This window comes from Bos taurus, chromosome 10 (assembly GCF_002263795.3).
Source record: "Bos taurus isolate L1 Dominette 01449 registration number 42190680 breed Hereford chromosome 10, ARS-UCD2.0, whole genome shotgun sequence".
Taxonomy (NCBI): domain Eukaryota; kingdom Metazoa; phylum Chordata; class Mammalia; order Artiodactyla; family Bovidae; genus Bos; species Bos taurus.
Window position 1 is genome coordinate 15,879,838 of NC_037337.1, and position 16,146 is coordinate 15,895,983.

General features: G+C 47.1%; 1 protein-coding gene across 3 annotated transcripts in view; it reads left to right on the plus strand.

The window, feature by feature from the left end:
- Window positions 1–12,053, plus strand: part of NOX5 (NADPH oxidase 5) — a 45,650-nt gene extending 33,597 nt beyond the window's left edge. For 2 of the 3 annotated variants that reach the window (XM_024997607.2, XM_024997605.2), the window contains 2 exons: window positions 7,137–7,303; window positions 8,258–12,053. In XM_024997607.2, coding sequence (XP_024853375.1) covers window positions 7,137–7,303; window positions 8,258–8,389 — 299 coding nt within the window. In that variant the 3' untranslated portion in view covers window positions 8,390–12,053. Of the gene's footprint in view, window positions 1–7,132; window positions 7,304–8,257 lie in introns of all 3 variants that reach the window. The other variant, NM_001101137.1, reaches the window with a different exon arrangement.
- Window positions 12,054–16,146: the final 4,093 nt, after the last annotated feature.

Genomic DNA, 16,146 nt, shown 5'->3' on the forward strand with positions numbered 1-16,146 from the left:
AGTGTTCCATTTTCTGGACATACCACAATCTGTTTTTCCATTCAGTTGTTGGTGGATATTAGAGTTATTTCCACTTTTTAGCCATTTTTGACTATGAAAGTCTTTGTGTGGACATATGATTTCCATTTCTCTTGGGTCGATACTTAGAATTGGGATTGCTGGGTAGTACGGAATGTGCTCAGTTTTACTTTATAAGAAACTATCAAATTGTTTTTCCCAAGTGGCTGTACCATTTTGTATTTCCATCAGTAATGGAGTTCCAGTTGCTCTACAACCTCATCAACCGCAGCCTCATTTGTTGTTGGCAGTCTTTTTAATTTTAGCTCATCTAGTAGGTGTATGGGGTATCTCAATATGCTCATTTTTGTCTGTTTTGTTTTTAATTTTTTTAAATTGGAGGGTTAATTGCTTTCCAATGTTGTGTTGGTTTCTGCTGTACCACAACGTGAATGAGCCATAAATATACATATATCCCCTCCTTCTTGGGTCTCCCTTCCCTGCCCATCCCACCCCTGTAGGTTCAAAATACTTAAAAAAAAATTTTTTTTTTATTTTTTATTTTAGTTTCAATATACTCTTAATTTGCATTTCCTTAATTACTAATAATGTGGAAGATATCTTCATGGTCTTGCTGTGTATGCCTTCTTTATAAAGTGTCTGTTCAAATATTTTGTTTGCTTTTTAAATCCAATGTTTTTCTTCTTTTTATTAAGCTCTGGGAGTTATTCATATATTCTGGAAACAGGTCCATAACCAGGTGTACATTTTATAAATATATTGTCCCAGTCTGTGGTTTGTCTTTTCATTTTCTTAAACTGTCTTTTGAAGAACAAAATTTTGAAATTTTAATGATGTCCAATTTATCAGATTTTTTTTCTCATAGAATTCATGCTTTTTATGTCTTATCTAAAATCTTTGCCTTACGTGAGGTCACAAGTATTTTCTTTTACGTTTTCTCCCAGGAGTTTTTATAGTTTTAGCTCTTTATTTAAATTAGTTTTATAATGAATTCAACAAGGTCCAGGATATAAGGTCAACATGCGAAAGTCAATTCTATTTTTATTTGTCGTTGTTGTTCAGTCGCTCAGTCGTGTTCAGCTCTGTGACCCCATGGACTGCTGCATGCCACGCTTCCCGGTCCTTCACCATCTCCTGGAGTTTGCTCAAACTCATGTCCATTGAGTCCATGATACCATCCAACCATCTCATCCTCTGTCATCCCCTTCTCCTTCCTTCAATCTTTCCCAGCATCAGGATCTTTTCCAACAACAAATAATTAGTATTTGAAAATCTTTAAAATATTAAAAGCATGAAATGCTTAAGGATAAACTTAGCAAAATATGAGCAAGATCTGAACACTAAAAACTATAAAACATTTTGGAGAAATTTTTTTTATATGTATCTCTTGTACTTGGAGTTTATTGAACTTCTCGGCCATATGGACTTAGAGTTTTCATCAAATGTGGATAAATTTCAGCCATTCTTTCTTTGCATATTTTTTTCTGTCTCCCCTGCCCCTTCCTGTCACTTCAATTACACAGGTGTATACTGATATCTCACAGGCTATTGGGAATCTGGTTGTTGGTTTTTTCCCCTCAACCTATGCCACATTTTAGATAGTTTTTATTGCTATGGTTTCAAGTACATCTTTTCCTCTGCAGTATAGTACAGTACAGTGCAGTGCTCAGTCCTATCTCACGCTTTATGACCCCATGGACTGTAGCCCTCCAGGCTCCTCTGTCCATGGGATTTTCCAGGCAAGGATACTTGAGTGGGTTGCCATTTCCTGCTCCAGGGGATCTTCCTGACCCAGAGATTGAACTGGATGTCTCTGGCATCTCCTGCATTGGCAGGCAGATTCTTTACCACTGAGCCACCTGAGATCTTTCCAATTCTAGTTAAAGTCCCAGCAGGTTTTAAAAAGTAGGTATCGAGAAGCTGATTCTAAAATTAATATGTAAAAACCCAAAGACCTAGAATAGCTATTAATCCTATCCATTGTGTTTTTCATTTCTGTTGTTGTGTTTTTCTTCCACAAAACTTGTATTTGGGTATCTTTTATGTCTTCTACTTCTCTCCTCACCATGGCTCTTTGTTTGTCTTGATATTCTCAAGCCTGTTTATAATATATGTTGTAATATCTTTGAGTCCATCATCATCTCTGACATTTCTGGATCTGTTTCTAATCACTAATTTTCTCCTGGTTATGAATTGCATTCTGTTTTTTTTGCATGCTTGATAATTTGTTACTGGATGTCATGCATTGTGAATCACACGTTGTCCTGTTCTGGATTTTGTGTATTTCTTTAAATAGTACTGTACTTTGTTCTGGTGCACAGTCACATTATTTAGGATGATTTGGATCCTTTCAAGCCTTGCTTTTAACTTCTGTTAGGGTGAATCCCGGAGAAGGTGATGGCACCCCACTCCAGTACTCTTGCCTGGAAAATCCCATGGATGGAGGAGCCTGGAAGGCTGCAGTCCATGGGGTTGCAAAGAGTCAGACATAACTGAGCGACTTCACTTTCACTTTTTACTTTCATGCATTGGAGAAGGAAATGGCAACCCACTCCAGTGTTCTTGCCTAGAGAATCCCAGGGACGGCGGAGCCTGATGGGCTGCTGTCTATGGGATTGCAGAGAGTCAGACACGACTGAAGCAACTTAGCAGCAGCAGCAGCAGCAGGGTGACTCCAGAGCAGCCTTTACTGTGGGTCTAATTCAGCCCCAGAGCTAAGATGCTACACCTCTGAGGACTCATTCTACTGCCTTGGATATTACAAGCTCTCTGCATCCCTGATGGTGGAATGCAGATTATTCCCAGCTCTGTTTGAGCTCCAGGCACTGTGGCGCCTCCTGTTTCCTGGTAGTTTTCTTTCACGTGTATATAGACTAACACTCTGCCGAAGACTGAGGGGAACTTGATGCAGCTCTCTAGAACAGTGAGGTCCCTGTCCTCCCTTCCTCTTTCTCTTCTTCCTTCTCTCTCTCTGTTTGTCTGCGTGCGCCTTTATTCTAGTTTTGTGCCTGGCGGGTTCTAGCTGTCTTGGCCTCTCTGAACTCCAATATCTGTCTCCTCAACTCAGTGAGGCTGACACCAGTCGGTCGTAAGGCATACTTCATTATTTCCTCTCTCAGCAAAGACAGTTCTGCACAACTTGTTGATCAGTGTCTGGAAACCATTGTTTTATATATCTTGCTCATATTTCTGGTTGTTCAAGAAGAGAGAGTGTTATGATTCTTTTTACTCAAATATGGTTTTTAAAAAAATATTTTATTTTATTAGTATTTGACTGCACTGGGTCTTAGATGTGTGTGGGGTCTTTTCTCTAGTTATGGTAGGCAGGCTTTGCTTGTTGTAGAGCCCGGGCTCTAGAGTGCACGGGCTCAGTAAACACGAGTGCGGGCTTAGTCGCCCCACAGAATGTAGGATCTTAGTTCCCTGACCAGGGATCAAAACCACATCCTCTGTACTAGAAGGCAGGTTTTTAACCACTGGACCACCAGGGAACTCCCTCCAATATTGATTTTTAATAGATGTAATCTGTAAGTAGAGATGAACATATATATTTATTTGTGGTGCGTGCTCAATATTTTTCCTGATGACGTGGCAATCAAAAATTCAGAAAGTGGTCTAGGATAAAGATTATATAGCTTGGCATGTACAAATTCTTCTGTGGATGGTCCTTTCTTTTATATGTTTGTTAAATTGGAATGTTTACAGTCCTCCTCCAGCCCCCGCAGTCTCCCCTCCCCACCCAGCAAGTGTACATTTTCACTGAGCACTGTATGATAACATGTTTCTCTGGGATACATAATAGTCCTCTTGGGACGTTTTTGTGGAATACTGAGGTTTTGTACTGTACTTAATCTGTTAGTCATTATTTTGTTTTGTTATGCTTTACTTGTGGAAAATCTTATAGAAGAAGGCACATTTTTAGATATGTTTCTAACCTCAAGAGAATTGGTGAGGTTTTTTTTTTTTATACTGTTGAGTTCACTGGAACTAGATATTATTTGGCTGTTTAATTATCACAGGGTTGCCATGAGTAAATTCAAATTCCTATGATAAACATAGTTTATAAACTCAAGTAATCAGAGTATTCTATAAAAACATTGCAACACATGTAGTTTACTATAACAAACATCCAAAGCCTTAAAGCACAAGTCAACAGTCTTTGGAAGATGACAATTAAACCCTAGATGTTGCAGTAAAGCTTCTTGCCCTTTCTTGTAAATAATAATTAAAGCAAATATTTATATAGCACTGACTTTGTTCCAAATGCCTAAGTATTTTAATTCATAAGAAACTTGCTTTTATGATGATAGCCTCAGGGGAAGTTTAGATTTAATATAAATTTTCTGGTTGCTGGTATACAAATATTTACTATTTGCTTCTTCCTAATCTATGTAAGCAAAGGGTAACAGTGAACCCACTGCTTTGCATTCGCAAAGTCACTTGAGTCAACAGCTTTGCTACCTCGAATTTCTTCCAAGGTTTCTCATTAATTGCAGCTGAAACACATGGCCTCTGATTTCAACTTTAATATATACCAAGGCTTGAGTTAAAGAATCTGTAGCTCATAATTTTTAATGTCTATAGCTTAAGCTCCAGTCATTTTGTTTGACTTGAATCTTCTACTCTAACCCAAAATCACTCTAGAACCTTGAGCACCCTGTTTTGCCTCCACTTCCTGATCTGAAAAATATGGATACTAAGTACCTACCTCATAGGATTGTCATGAGGATTGGATGAGAGAGCATCTGTATAGCACCTAGAACAGGATCTGGAACTTAATACCTGCTCAGTAAAGTTAGCGGTAGCAGAAATAGTACTAAGAGTAGTAGTAGCAGTAGTAGTAACTGCTCAATAAATTTAATTTTAGAAGTAATAATAGTAGTAGTAATTGTCCCATAAATTTAATAGTAGTAATAGTATCAGTACTAGTAGTATTTAATGACTTATCTAATGAATAGTACAGTTAATGATTTGCCATAAATTTTCAACCACGCCCCTACTACGGGACATTTTGCTTATTCATAATTCTTTATTATCACAAGTAAAGCTGCAATTAATATGCATGTGCTCATAGATTTTTTTTCCCTTTCTTTGGATGATTTCCTTAAGGGAGCATCCCAGAAATGGGAGGACTGTCTTGAACACAAGTGTCTTGGAGAGAGTGAAGACCTCCACAGCACCTCCATCTCCCTCTCCCACCCTGGTGTCTCCTCATCTCCTTTTCACCCCCATGAGGCGGGTAGTGACTGCAGGAGAGAGAAGAAGGGCCAGGGTTCTTTTGGGTGGGCATCCCTTATGGTGCATCTCTTTCCCTCCTGTGCCGCCAGCTCTGCTCAAGCTCAGTGATGTGTGAAATAAAATGTGGTGTCCCTCTTAGGGTCATTTGCATTAAAAAAATTTTTTTATTGGAGTATAGTTGCTTTACAATATTGTTAGTTTCTACTGTACAGCAAAGTAAGTCAGCTATATGTGTACATATTTCCCATCATTTTTGGATTTCTTTCCCATTTAGGTCACCACAGAGCACTGAGTAGAGCTCCCTGAGCTGCACAGTAGGTTCTCATCAGTTATCTATTTTATATGTAGTAGTGGATATATGTCAGAGAGCTTCCCAGGAGGCCCTAGTGGTAAAGAACCTACCTGCCAACGCAGGAGACATAAGAGACACAGTTCAATCTCTGGGTCAGGAAGATTCCCTGGAGAAGGGAATGGTCACCCACTCCAGTATTCTCACCTGAAGAATCCCATGGACAGAGGAACCTCATGGGCTACAGTCCATGGGGGTTGCGCTGAGTCAGATACGACTGAAGCAGCTTATCACAAGTACACATATATATGTCAATCCCAATCTCCCAGTTCATCCCATCCTCCTTCCTCCCTTGTTGTCCATATGTTTATAGGGCCATTTGCATTTTAACAGTGGCTGAGATTTCAAGCCAAAGGAAAAGTGGGCTAATAAAACACTAGAGAACAAGCTGGGATGGCCTGAATCCTTGAGGGAAAGGCAGGGGTGTGGGGCGGCGCTCAGCAGTCTTCTCCCCATCCTGGCACACAGGGAAAGTGATTACATTTGTTTGCCACATCTGGGATCACAGAGCAAACTGCTTGAGTAAGGAGATGCCCCCTGGATGCACCAATCCCTAAAGCTGGCGGGATCAACATCTCACAAAGCTGTCCCATTGCAGACATAGAGCTGTGGACACTCACGCCTAATGGGTCTCCCTGATGCCAGGCTCTGCCCTGTCCCTTCAGTCCTCTGAATCCCCTCCCCAAAATGCTTTTTTCATCTAATCATGCCCTGCTCCAGTACCCTCTCCCTGCCCTCCTTCCCTAGCAGGGCATTCCAGATCCTTCACATTCTGGCCTCAGTGTGTATTCAGTCCTATCCCCTGTCACCCCCACTCAAGGATGCTCTGTTCCAGCCTGACAGTCACATCGTGACCCACAAACACCAGTCTCCTGCCCTTGGCTCCTGCTGCTCCGTTCTGAGTGTACCTTCCTTTCACCTCCCCTCTGAGTCTCACCCGTCTGCCAAGACCTCACCCAATCCCCACCAGCCCAGGAAGCAGCTCTGTCTGCTCCAGCCTTCCCTGTATATCAATAGCATTTGCCCTCTGATCTACTCCCTGGTGGTTCAGATGGTAAAGAATCTGCCTGCAATGCAGGAGATGCAGGTTCAATCCCTGGGTTGGGAAGATCGCCTGGAGAAGGGAATGGCAACCCACTCCAGTATGCTTGCCTGGAGAATCCCATGGACAGAGGAGCCTGACAGGCTACAGTCCATAGGGTTGTAAAGAGTTGGACACGACTAAAGTGACTTAGTATGCACGTACACACTCAAATATGAGGTCTAACTCCTGGGGTGGCTATAAGGCTTACATTGGACAGTGGCTATAAGGTAACTCGTGTATGCCGTGCATAGGGCCTGCCCAGCTCAAGCAGCCCAAGGTGGCTTTCCCTTCTATGGTGTTGGTCAGATGGAGATAATGGGTAAACATGTTAGCTGATAGTGTTTGTATGAGTCCCCCTCCAAGCCCTGAGCAGAGTGGCTGGCATCCTGCCTTGTCCCCATCACAGGTGCTGGCCCCTCAGCCCTGCCCTCTCCTCCCACCACGTAGGCCGTTTTCTGGAGCTGCACATGTACATGACCTCTGCACTGAGCAAGAACGACATAAAGGCCATTGGTCTGCAGATGGCCCTCGACCTCCTGGCCAAGAAGGAGAAGAAGGACTCCATCACGGGCCTCCAGACACGCACCCAGCCTGGGCGGCCTGATTGGAACAAGGTAAAGGCTGCCTGGAGTCCTGAAGCCTGCGGGGACTAGTGGGGCTGAGAGCCTGAGGCACTGGCTAGGGAGATTTGGGCCAAGCAGCCAGAGTCCAGCTAGGGTCTCAGGGCTGGAATGGGAGGCAGGGTACCTACGTTCTGGCTCCATCACTGCCTCACTTTGTTCCACCACTAGCCTCTGTTTCCCCATCTGATCACAGAGGAAGTTAGTCCATAGGACTTCCAAGGCCCCTCCCAGCCTGCAAAACACCCTGCAGACCAGACTCCAAAGGCCCCAGTGGACAGAGTTCTGGGGACATATCAGGCCTTATCCCAGTCGTTCTATTTTATTCCTCAGATTGGTTTTATTATTATTATTTTTCCTCCCTGAGCACTTACCATTTGGGGTGTAGTGTTTGCCTGAAATGACCAGAAGGTATTGCTTTTCAAACTGCTATAGGTGATCCATGTTTAGATGGTAAGAGCTGGTGAGGAAGGGGATGCCAGCAGGCCTTGAACACCAAGAAAACTTTAGGCAAGGCAATTCTTAAGCAGAACTTGGGGTGGAAAATGGTCCTCCCTGGGGGACTTCAGGACAGAGGCATGTTGATGCAGGCCTGTGAGCTGGCGTGAAGTTGGGACGTTGGAGCTCAGTGTGCCTGCTGGGCTCTGTCATCACCCCCCAGCACTGCAGCTGGTTAGTACGTCTCCCCCATGGATGCAGCTCCTTGAGTGGAGGGCCTGGGTCTTATCTGCTTCTGGTCCAGCTCTCCCTGGGGTCTGGGTCAGGTTATACATTGAGCAAATAGCCTCTAAACTAATGGCCAAAGCCAAGCAGCTGTGCCCTGGAGCTCCTCATGGGGAGGACAGCCACCCTGGCCCATTATGCCCTCAGCCCCACTAGGTGAGCCACTGGGCGGGTCCGAAGTCCCCCTCTTCTCCCTGTGCTCTTCCCTAATTCTGTGGACTCTAGGTGTTCCAGAAGGTGGCCGCTGAGAAGAAAGGCAAGGTGCAGGTCTTCTTCTGTGGCTCCCCGGCTCTGGCCAAGATCCTCAAGGGCCACTGTGAGCAGTTCAGCTTCAAGTTTTTCCAAGAGAACTTCTAGCCCTGCCTCTCCCAGCTCTGCCCAAACCCACTGCCCGCCAGCCTGATCAGACTGCTGCTAGAGCCTTGCAGGGACCAGCCTCAGAGGATCCAGTGAATCCAGCTTCACGTGCAGAACCGGAGGCCCTAGGAGGCAGATGGACTTCCTTGAGAACCAGGGAGAGGGCGGGGCCTTGTGGGGTGCTACTATGAGTTTGGGAATTGCTGTGAGGCTGGGCAGACTTGGCCGGGGGGTAGAGGGGTGGAGGTGACATGGTTGAGGGGCACAGGGGGCCTTCCCAGGGCAACCCCTCCTCCAGAAGTCCTCTGAGGACACCTTCCCTCCTCCTACAGTGGTCCCAGATCCACCTGATCATCAGGGTCATTATGGAACTTACACACACACAGCATGTTATTATGAAAATTTTCAAGCATACAGAAAATTTAAAGACTTATCCAGGGAACAGTGTTACCCACTTTCTAGATTCCTCAGTTAACATTTTGCTGTGTTTGGCTAACTGCATATTTTCCATCTCCCCCTCCCTCTGTTCATCCATCAGGCTATCCTGTTTTGCTGATGTATTTCAAAGCACACCTTGCTACTCAGAGGAACTTTCTTTAAAGGTAGATTCCTGGGACCCATGCCCAGAAATTCTGATTCTGCAGATCTGGGGTTGAGACCTGGAATGTGTGTTTTATCCAGAATCCATGTCCATAGGGAGAGATGAGCAGCTAATTTTCCCTTGTCTTCCCATCTCTCTTTATATCTGTGTCCCTTTTCTTCTCTCTGCCTGTCTCCTTGTGTCTCTCCCCTGTGTGTGTCCCTTCCTTGCTTGGCATGATGCTTTTCCCTTCTCTCCACACACTGTGTCATTAGAGGAGTGGGATGGAGACAGAGTCTCCGTGTGTGTCTCTCCATGGGGGTCACAGAGAAGTCTGTGCCTGGGAATCTGGCAGGTTGTGACTTGTAGCTCAGTTCCACTGTGCCCCAGTGGTGTGGCCCTGGAAACCTCCTCAAGCTTGTTTCTTCATCTGAAGGATGGGCCTGATGCCCCGCCTCCCTGATCACAGTTGCTGGGGGTGAAATGAGACGTCACCAGTAGTACTCAGGATGTTCATCCTCTGTCCCTGGGTGGCTCTTTATTGCTCCAGCATCTGAGTCTCTGCATCTTCTCTCTACTTCATGAAAGTGAAAGTCGCTCAGTCGTGTCCAACTCTTTGTGACCCCATAGACTATGCAGTCCATGGAATTCTCCAGGCCAGAATACTGGAGTGGGTAGCCTTTCCCTTCTCCAAGGGATCTTCCCAACCCAGGGATGGAACCCGAGTCTACCACATTGCAGGCGGATTCTTTACCAGCTGAGCCACAAGGGAAGCCCAAGAATACTGGAGTGGGCAGCCTGTTCCTTCTCAAGGGGATCTTCCCCACCCAGAAATCGAACCAGAGTCTCCTGCATTGCAGGCAGATTCTTTACCAACTGAGCTATCAGGGAAGCCCATTCTCTACTTCATAGCTCCCTTTATGTCTGTGTTGGAGCCTCTTTTTGCATCTGTCACTGTCCAGACAGGAGTCGATGGCAAGGACAGCAAATACAGAAGCTCCCCTGGGAGACTCTGGGGAGGAGATGTCCTGGGTGGTAGGCAGGGGCAGAAGGGCTGGCCTCACCCCTCAGATCTGAGCTGTGTGTTTTCTCTCTGCCCCACACTGCGAGCCTCTGGGGACTTCACAGCTGCTGCCTGTCCTCCACCTTGCAGCTGGTCTTGCTGGGTCCCATCTCTTCTGTGACAGTCTAAACTCTCCTCCCCAAAGCGGCTTTCAGGGGGTTGGAATCAGGCACTTTCCAATGGGATTGTAGGATATACCTTTCTTTTCTGTGGGTTAGAAGTGCTGGGCACAGAACGGGTAAAGGTGACAACCATGATGGTGACACCTCTTATAAAGGGCTGGGCATCAGAGAGGAACCTGGGACACAGCAGGTGAGGGGAGTTCCGAGGACACTTGGAGTCATCTTGTGGGTGACACTGAAATGACATCGGTGAGAGAAGTTCTTTTCAAATAGCAGCAGCAAAAGGGGACTTCCCTGGTGGCCCAGTGGCTAAGACTCTGTACTCCCAGTGCCGGGGGTCCAGGTTTGATCCCTGGCCAGGGAACGAAATCCCGCATGCCACATGAAAAGTTCCCATTCTGCAACTAAGATATCCCACATGCCACTACTAAAGATCCCACATGCCACCACTAAAACCCAGCACAACCAAATATTAAAAAAAAAAAAAAAAAAGCAGCAGCAAGAACACAGGATTGGTGGATAAGGATGTTGAAGTGTAGCTTGGGGCAGAGGGCAGACCACAGCATGAGGACTGGGACAGAGAAAAGATGGGACACAGGACGTCGCATTCCAGATGCAGGAGGAGCAGGAGGAAGAGTGCAAGAGGGGGAGTGGGGCCCAGCTGCCAGCCCGGAGGCAGAGGGGGCAGCCACACGAGCCGCACGGAGGGCAGGAAGGAGGGGCACTGGGTTCACAGGACCTCTCCTGGGGGTGGGCGTCAGCATATCTGAGAGGCCTGTGTTGGAGCCTCTGTGCACGATTGTGTTTAATTTCCAACAAGCCTGGGATAGACATCTAACTCCCACGGAGGAACTTAGACCAAGAACAGTTAACTTAACAGCCTGGGGTCACGCTCTTGGAGCCCATTTCCTCCTGTTGAGTCTGTGTTTTCGCCTTGTCGTCAGACTTGGGAAAGCTTGGGGAAAAAAGCAACTGTCGCTCAGTGAAGTGTAGATGTAAGCTAGGAGGGTGTCCTGATGGGGGGCTGGTAAAGAGAATATAGCAGTCATGTGGCAAGAGTTGGCAGAGCATTCTAGTGTGTGCTAATAGGACTTCACACACACACACACACACACTCACACTCACATACAGTCACCATTATCTCACAGCTTGCCCAATACAACTATTCATACTACCCTGAAACACTGGTCCCCCAGTCCGCAGTCCCTTGCTCTCTCATTACAGATTTCCACTGATCTGCCACTGTATACAAACAGCCAACTCTTCATATAGAATTTTATCTTCCAAAGGGCATTTGGAGCATATGGAGAATCTTGCACCTAGATTCTAAAATCCTTGAAGGATCCACGGGAGTGACTTGTGACCGTGTGTGTCCAAGGCTTTCTCTCCAGACATATTCTAGTTACCCACTGGAGGGCACTGCGGAACCAGCGATCTCAAGAGGGTTTGTTTTGCTGGGAGGGAGACTGGTTTCTGAATGGTAGTGAATCTGAAAGAGCCAGGGAAGAAAGCCCCACCCCAAAGCTCTCTGCTGGAGGCAACAGCTCCACGCTGAGACTCAGGCAGAACCATGAAGTCAAGAAACTTCATTTTCAAGATTAGAGTTTCTTGGGACTTCGTGGTGGTCCAGTGGTTAAGACTCTGCTTCAGAGTCTTAAGCACCTTCACAGGGTGCACGGGTTCCATCCCTGGTCGGGAACTTCCTCATGTCGTGAGGCACGGCAAAGAAAAAAAATCAGTTTCTCTAGCTGCCAGCCTCTTCCCCCAATACACAAATGCACACACAGCCCTCCACCTCCCCACCCTCTGCTACACACCCACACCACACCACACCCCCCCCACACACACACAACAGCCCTCCACCTCCCCACCCTTTGCTACACACACACCCACACACACCCACACCCACCCACCCACCCACCCACACACACCCACCCACCCACCCACCCCCGCCCCTCCCAACCCTGCACCCAGTGTACAAGTTCTGGGCTTCCCTCTTTTCTAGCTGCAAGGTCAGAGCAGGTCTGGGGCGGTGGGCTGGAGGGTGGGGGGAGTTCATCGGCCCAGGCTCTGCCACCTCACATCATCATGGGTGACAGGATCCAATATGTGGGCGTACAGATTAGCCGGGCCGTCCATCTGGATGTTTCCTAGATGCTCAGATGGGGGCTAACCTGCCATTAACCAGAAACAAGCACATCCCGCGACTGGCTGACTTTTCTCCTTCCACCCAGGTGTTGGCAGTCCTCTAGGTGAACAGAAAGGGACTGCAGGTGAGCGCAAGATCAGGGCGGGTTATTAGGGTGTGTACCGCCCACTCCATCAAGATGGGAGCTTCCAGCGGTCAGGCCTGTGGCCCCAGGGCCTCCTGTAGACGGGAAGGGCCTCCCGCGGTTATAGCTCCCCCCCAGGGGAGGGGCTTCTTAAACAGAATCCTCCTCGGGAAGCGTCCTCCGCTTGTAACTGTCACGGTAATCTGGGGAACAAAAGCGAGAACACAGGCCCACTGAACGAATCGCTTTGTCAGGCTCCACGACGCTGCTCTGCTGTGACGCCAGCTCTGGAGGGGACAGCAGCATCAGAGCCACAAACCCTCTGACAGCCCCAGCACGTGCCGTCTGTTAATACACTGAGAGCCGGCGGTGCTCAGGAGTGTCGCCGCCTTGCAGACAAGGTGGAGGTGGTGGTTGTTAAGTCGCTCAATCGTGTCCAACTCTGCGACCCCACGGACTGCCGCACATCAGGCTTCCCTGACCTTCAGCATCTCCCCGAGCTGGCTCAAATTCATATCCACTGAGTCGGTGATGCCATCCAACCGTCTCGTCCTCTGTCCTCCCCTTCTCCTTCTGCTTTCGATCTTTCCCAGCATCAGGGTCTTTTCCATTGAGCCAGCTCTTTGCATCAGGTGGCTAAAGTACTGAAGCTTGGAGAGATTAGACACTCCAGTTGAGACCGGCTGCGTGCAAACTCCTGGGAGCCGTGCGGTGTGGAAAGGCTTTTGCCCTCTGAAATCCAGGAGGCGGCCTCTGCATTTGCTCTGTGACCTTAATCTGCCCTGCGACCTCTCGGAGCCCTCCCTCCCTCAATGAACAGATGAACGATGTGCGCATTTAAACGCTTGTACATGCATGGTCTTTACAAAAAGTTACACAGAGATGTGTTTTATCTGCTCTGAGTGAGTGGGAAGGACGGTGTTGGTTTTTGTTTTTTTTTTTTTTAACCATTTTATTTTCTACCCCTCTATCAATTTTGACATTTTTATGACAAACATGTATTAGTTTTATAGCTGTATTAAAAAAAATCCAAAATAGAAGGTTAATTAAAAATTCAAATGCCATGTTTTGATGTGTTTCCCTTCCATCTAACAAAAAACAAGCAGTGTCTGTGTATCATGCAGGTAAATGGAAACGTGCTGGAAGAGGGTAAGAAGGGTGCACCCTAACAGCGCCCAGTGGTCAACTGCAAGGAGGTCAAGGAGCACTTTGAGCCGTCCTCTCTGTTCTATTTCCTGTATTTCTGTATCACCCATGTAATGTTGCACGGCATAGAATTTTTATACCACGCACTTCATATATTACTCGGTTTTTATCTGCGTCCTTTTTAAAAGAATAAAGCAGAATGGAGAGAGTGTCTGAAGTGAAAGTCACTTAATTGTGTCTGACTCTTTGCAACCCCATGGACTATATAATAATCCATGGCATTCTCCAGGCCAGAATACTGGAGTGGGTAGCTTTTCCCTTCTCCAGGGGATCTTCCCAACCCAGGGATCAAACCCAGGTCTCCTGCATTGCAGGCAGATTCTTTACCAGCTGAGGCAGCAGGGAAGCCTGATAGGAATAAAAGAAGCCCGAAAAGAATAACGCAGAATGGAGAGAGCATCTGAGGTGTCTTCTAAAGACCCCTCCTATTGATTAGTTCTCCAATGGGAGTGTTTGGGGCACTGCTGGCCCTGGGAATGGGCCCCTTCCACCTCTTCTACAGAGCAAGGCTGCGCCAGTGCCCAGATTCAGAATGCAAAGCTGCCAGCCAAATGTGCTCTAAGTATTCAAATTAAAGGCGCTTCCAGGCCCAGGGCTGGTCCAGAAAGACTGCCTCTGGGGCACTGACTCTGCTAAACAAATACTCACATTAACCAGCCTTCCTGACAGATTGATGCATCTTTTTATGATCTGTCTTTACAACACGATGACTCTCTCCTTTTAAAAATAAGATTAATTCAGACAAGACATTTATTTTACAGGGAAATCCATCCCAGGGGGGAAGAAGACTCCAGCAGAAAGGCAGAGATGGCTGGAGAAAGACCACTCTCAAGGAAGCTTCCCACCTCCCAACATTAGTTCTGTGACAGTGGCCCCAAATTAGCTGCCCTAATCCTACTCCACCGGGCATCACCCCACTTGCATGACTGTTGCCTCCTGGAGAAAACAAAATAAATCAGGGAGTGGGTTTCAGTGTGTTGGGGGGGTGGGGGTTGCTGCAGGAGGAAGTGAGGGAGGGAATGGGTGTATTATTTTTTTTTGGTAAAAGAAAAAATTTCTAAGGTTCTCCCAAACTTGTTTGGACATATGTGTATACAGATTAAGCTTGTCTTTAAAGAACAGAGAAGTACATCCACGGGAAATGAATTATCCGTCTCTGTCTCTATGTCTGGAATAGCACTGCCATCTAGCAGGTGCTTGGCAGTGGTTTGTGAAGGTTTCTGCGCTGTGATCCCTGTTTCAGCTGGTGGCATCAGCAAGGTACCCTTGACTCCTCTGTCTTCTCATCTTCATCCCTCAGCCAGCCACCAAGCCTGCCAACGTGTTTCTCACATCCATTCCCTTCTGTGCCGGTCCTGCCTTGGTTCAGTCCTTCCATAGACTGTTGCCTGGACTATCACATCTGTCTCCTGGTTGGTCCTCCTTTCTCCAGCCTCTCCCGTCTGATCCGTCCTCCACACTGTTGCAGATCTGATTAGACCCCTTCCTGCTGGATAACTGTCCTGTCACAGTCATCAGACTCCCAAGACTGGCACACAGGCCTTCCTGTGCGAGCACTTGATTCAGTTCTGCAGGCAGTATCATCATTGGCCCTTCTTCCTGTGTCTGGCTAACATCCATTTCACCTTCATACTCTAAAAATGCTGTAGAACTCAGCATTGCCCGGAACACTGTGCCATTTCACACCTTCACGCCTTTGCTTCTGCGGTGCCTGACATTTGGAGCATGCTTCCCCACCTTCAGATTGAGATCTCAGAACATTTTATCAGCTCATCTGTGAAGACCTCGCTGCTGGTCCCTCCCGGCGTAGAACAACCTCCTCTGTGTGATCTCATCGGACCTACTTCCCCTACAGCACCTGCCACAGGCATCAGCTTTACCTGTACCTGTCTGTGAACCCTTGAGGGTAGGAACAGTGTCTATGCATCTTTGTCTCCTCCATGCCTAGCACATAGTAGGTGATCATGTGTTGGTGTTGGTGAACTGCCACAACTCACTTGAAGCCCCGTCTGTCTCTACTCCCTTTCCCTGCTCTGCTCTACCCCTTCAAGGATAAAGAAACTCCAACATCTCTACCGGCAGACAGGACCAGCCTTGCATGTGGATACAGTAGGCAGCTGCCTTCAAGGTGCAACTGAAGGGTCCCTAGAAAGATCCCTGCCTCCCCCATCTCCCATCCCTCCCACAGTTGCTTCTCTTCTATGAGTGGAGGTCAGGATTCCTATAGGAATCCACGCTCCGCCTCCAGCTCCCCCTGTAGAATAAGGAGGTGGGACTCAGGGTCCCTTGTAACCCTGTGATACTTCCTCCTCCTCTTCCTCATTCTTCTTTCTTCCTCTAACTCAAAAGAGATGAATGACTTAGAAAGAGCCAATGAATCAGAAATAGAGAAAGCAAAAAAAGAAAAGAGTAATTTTGCCAAGTTATTATTCAAAGGAGCTCTCTGGGACCAGGAGCAGAGCAGCGCCATCCATCACGGCGCAGAGCTCTGGGGCTGGGGCTGGGGGAGGTGG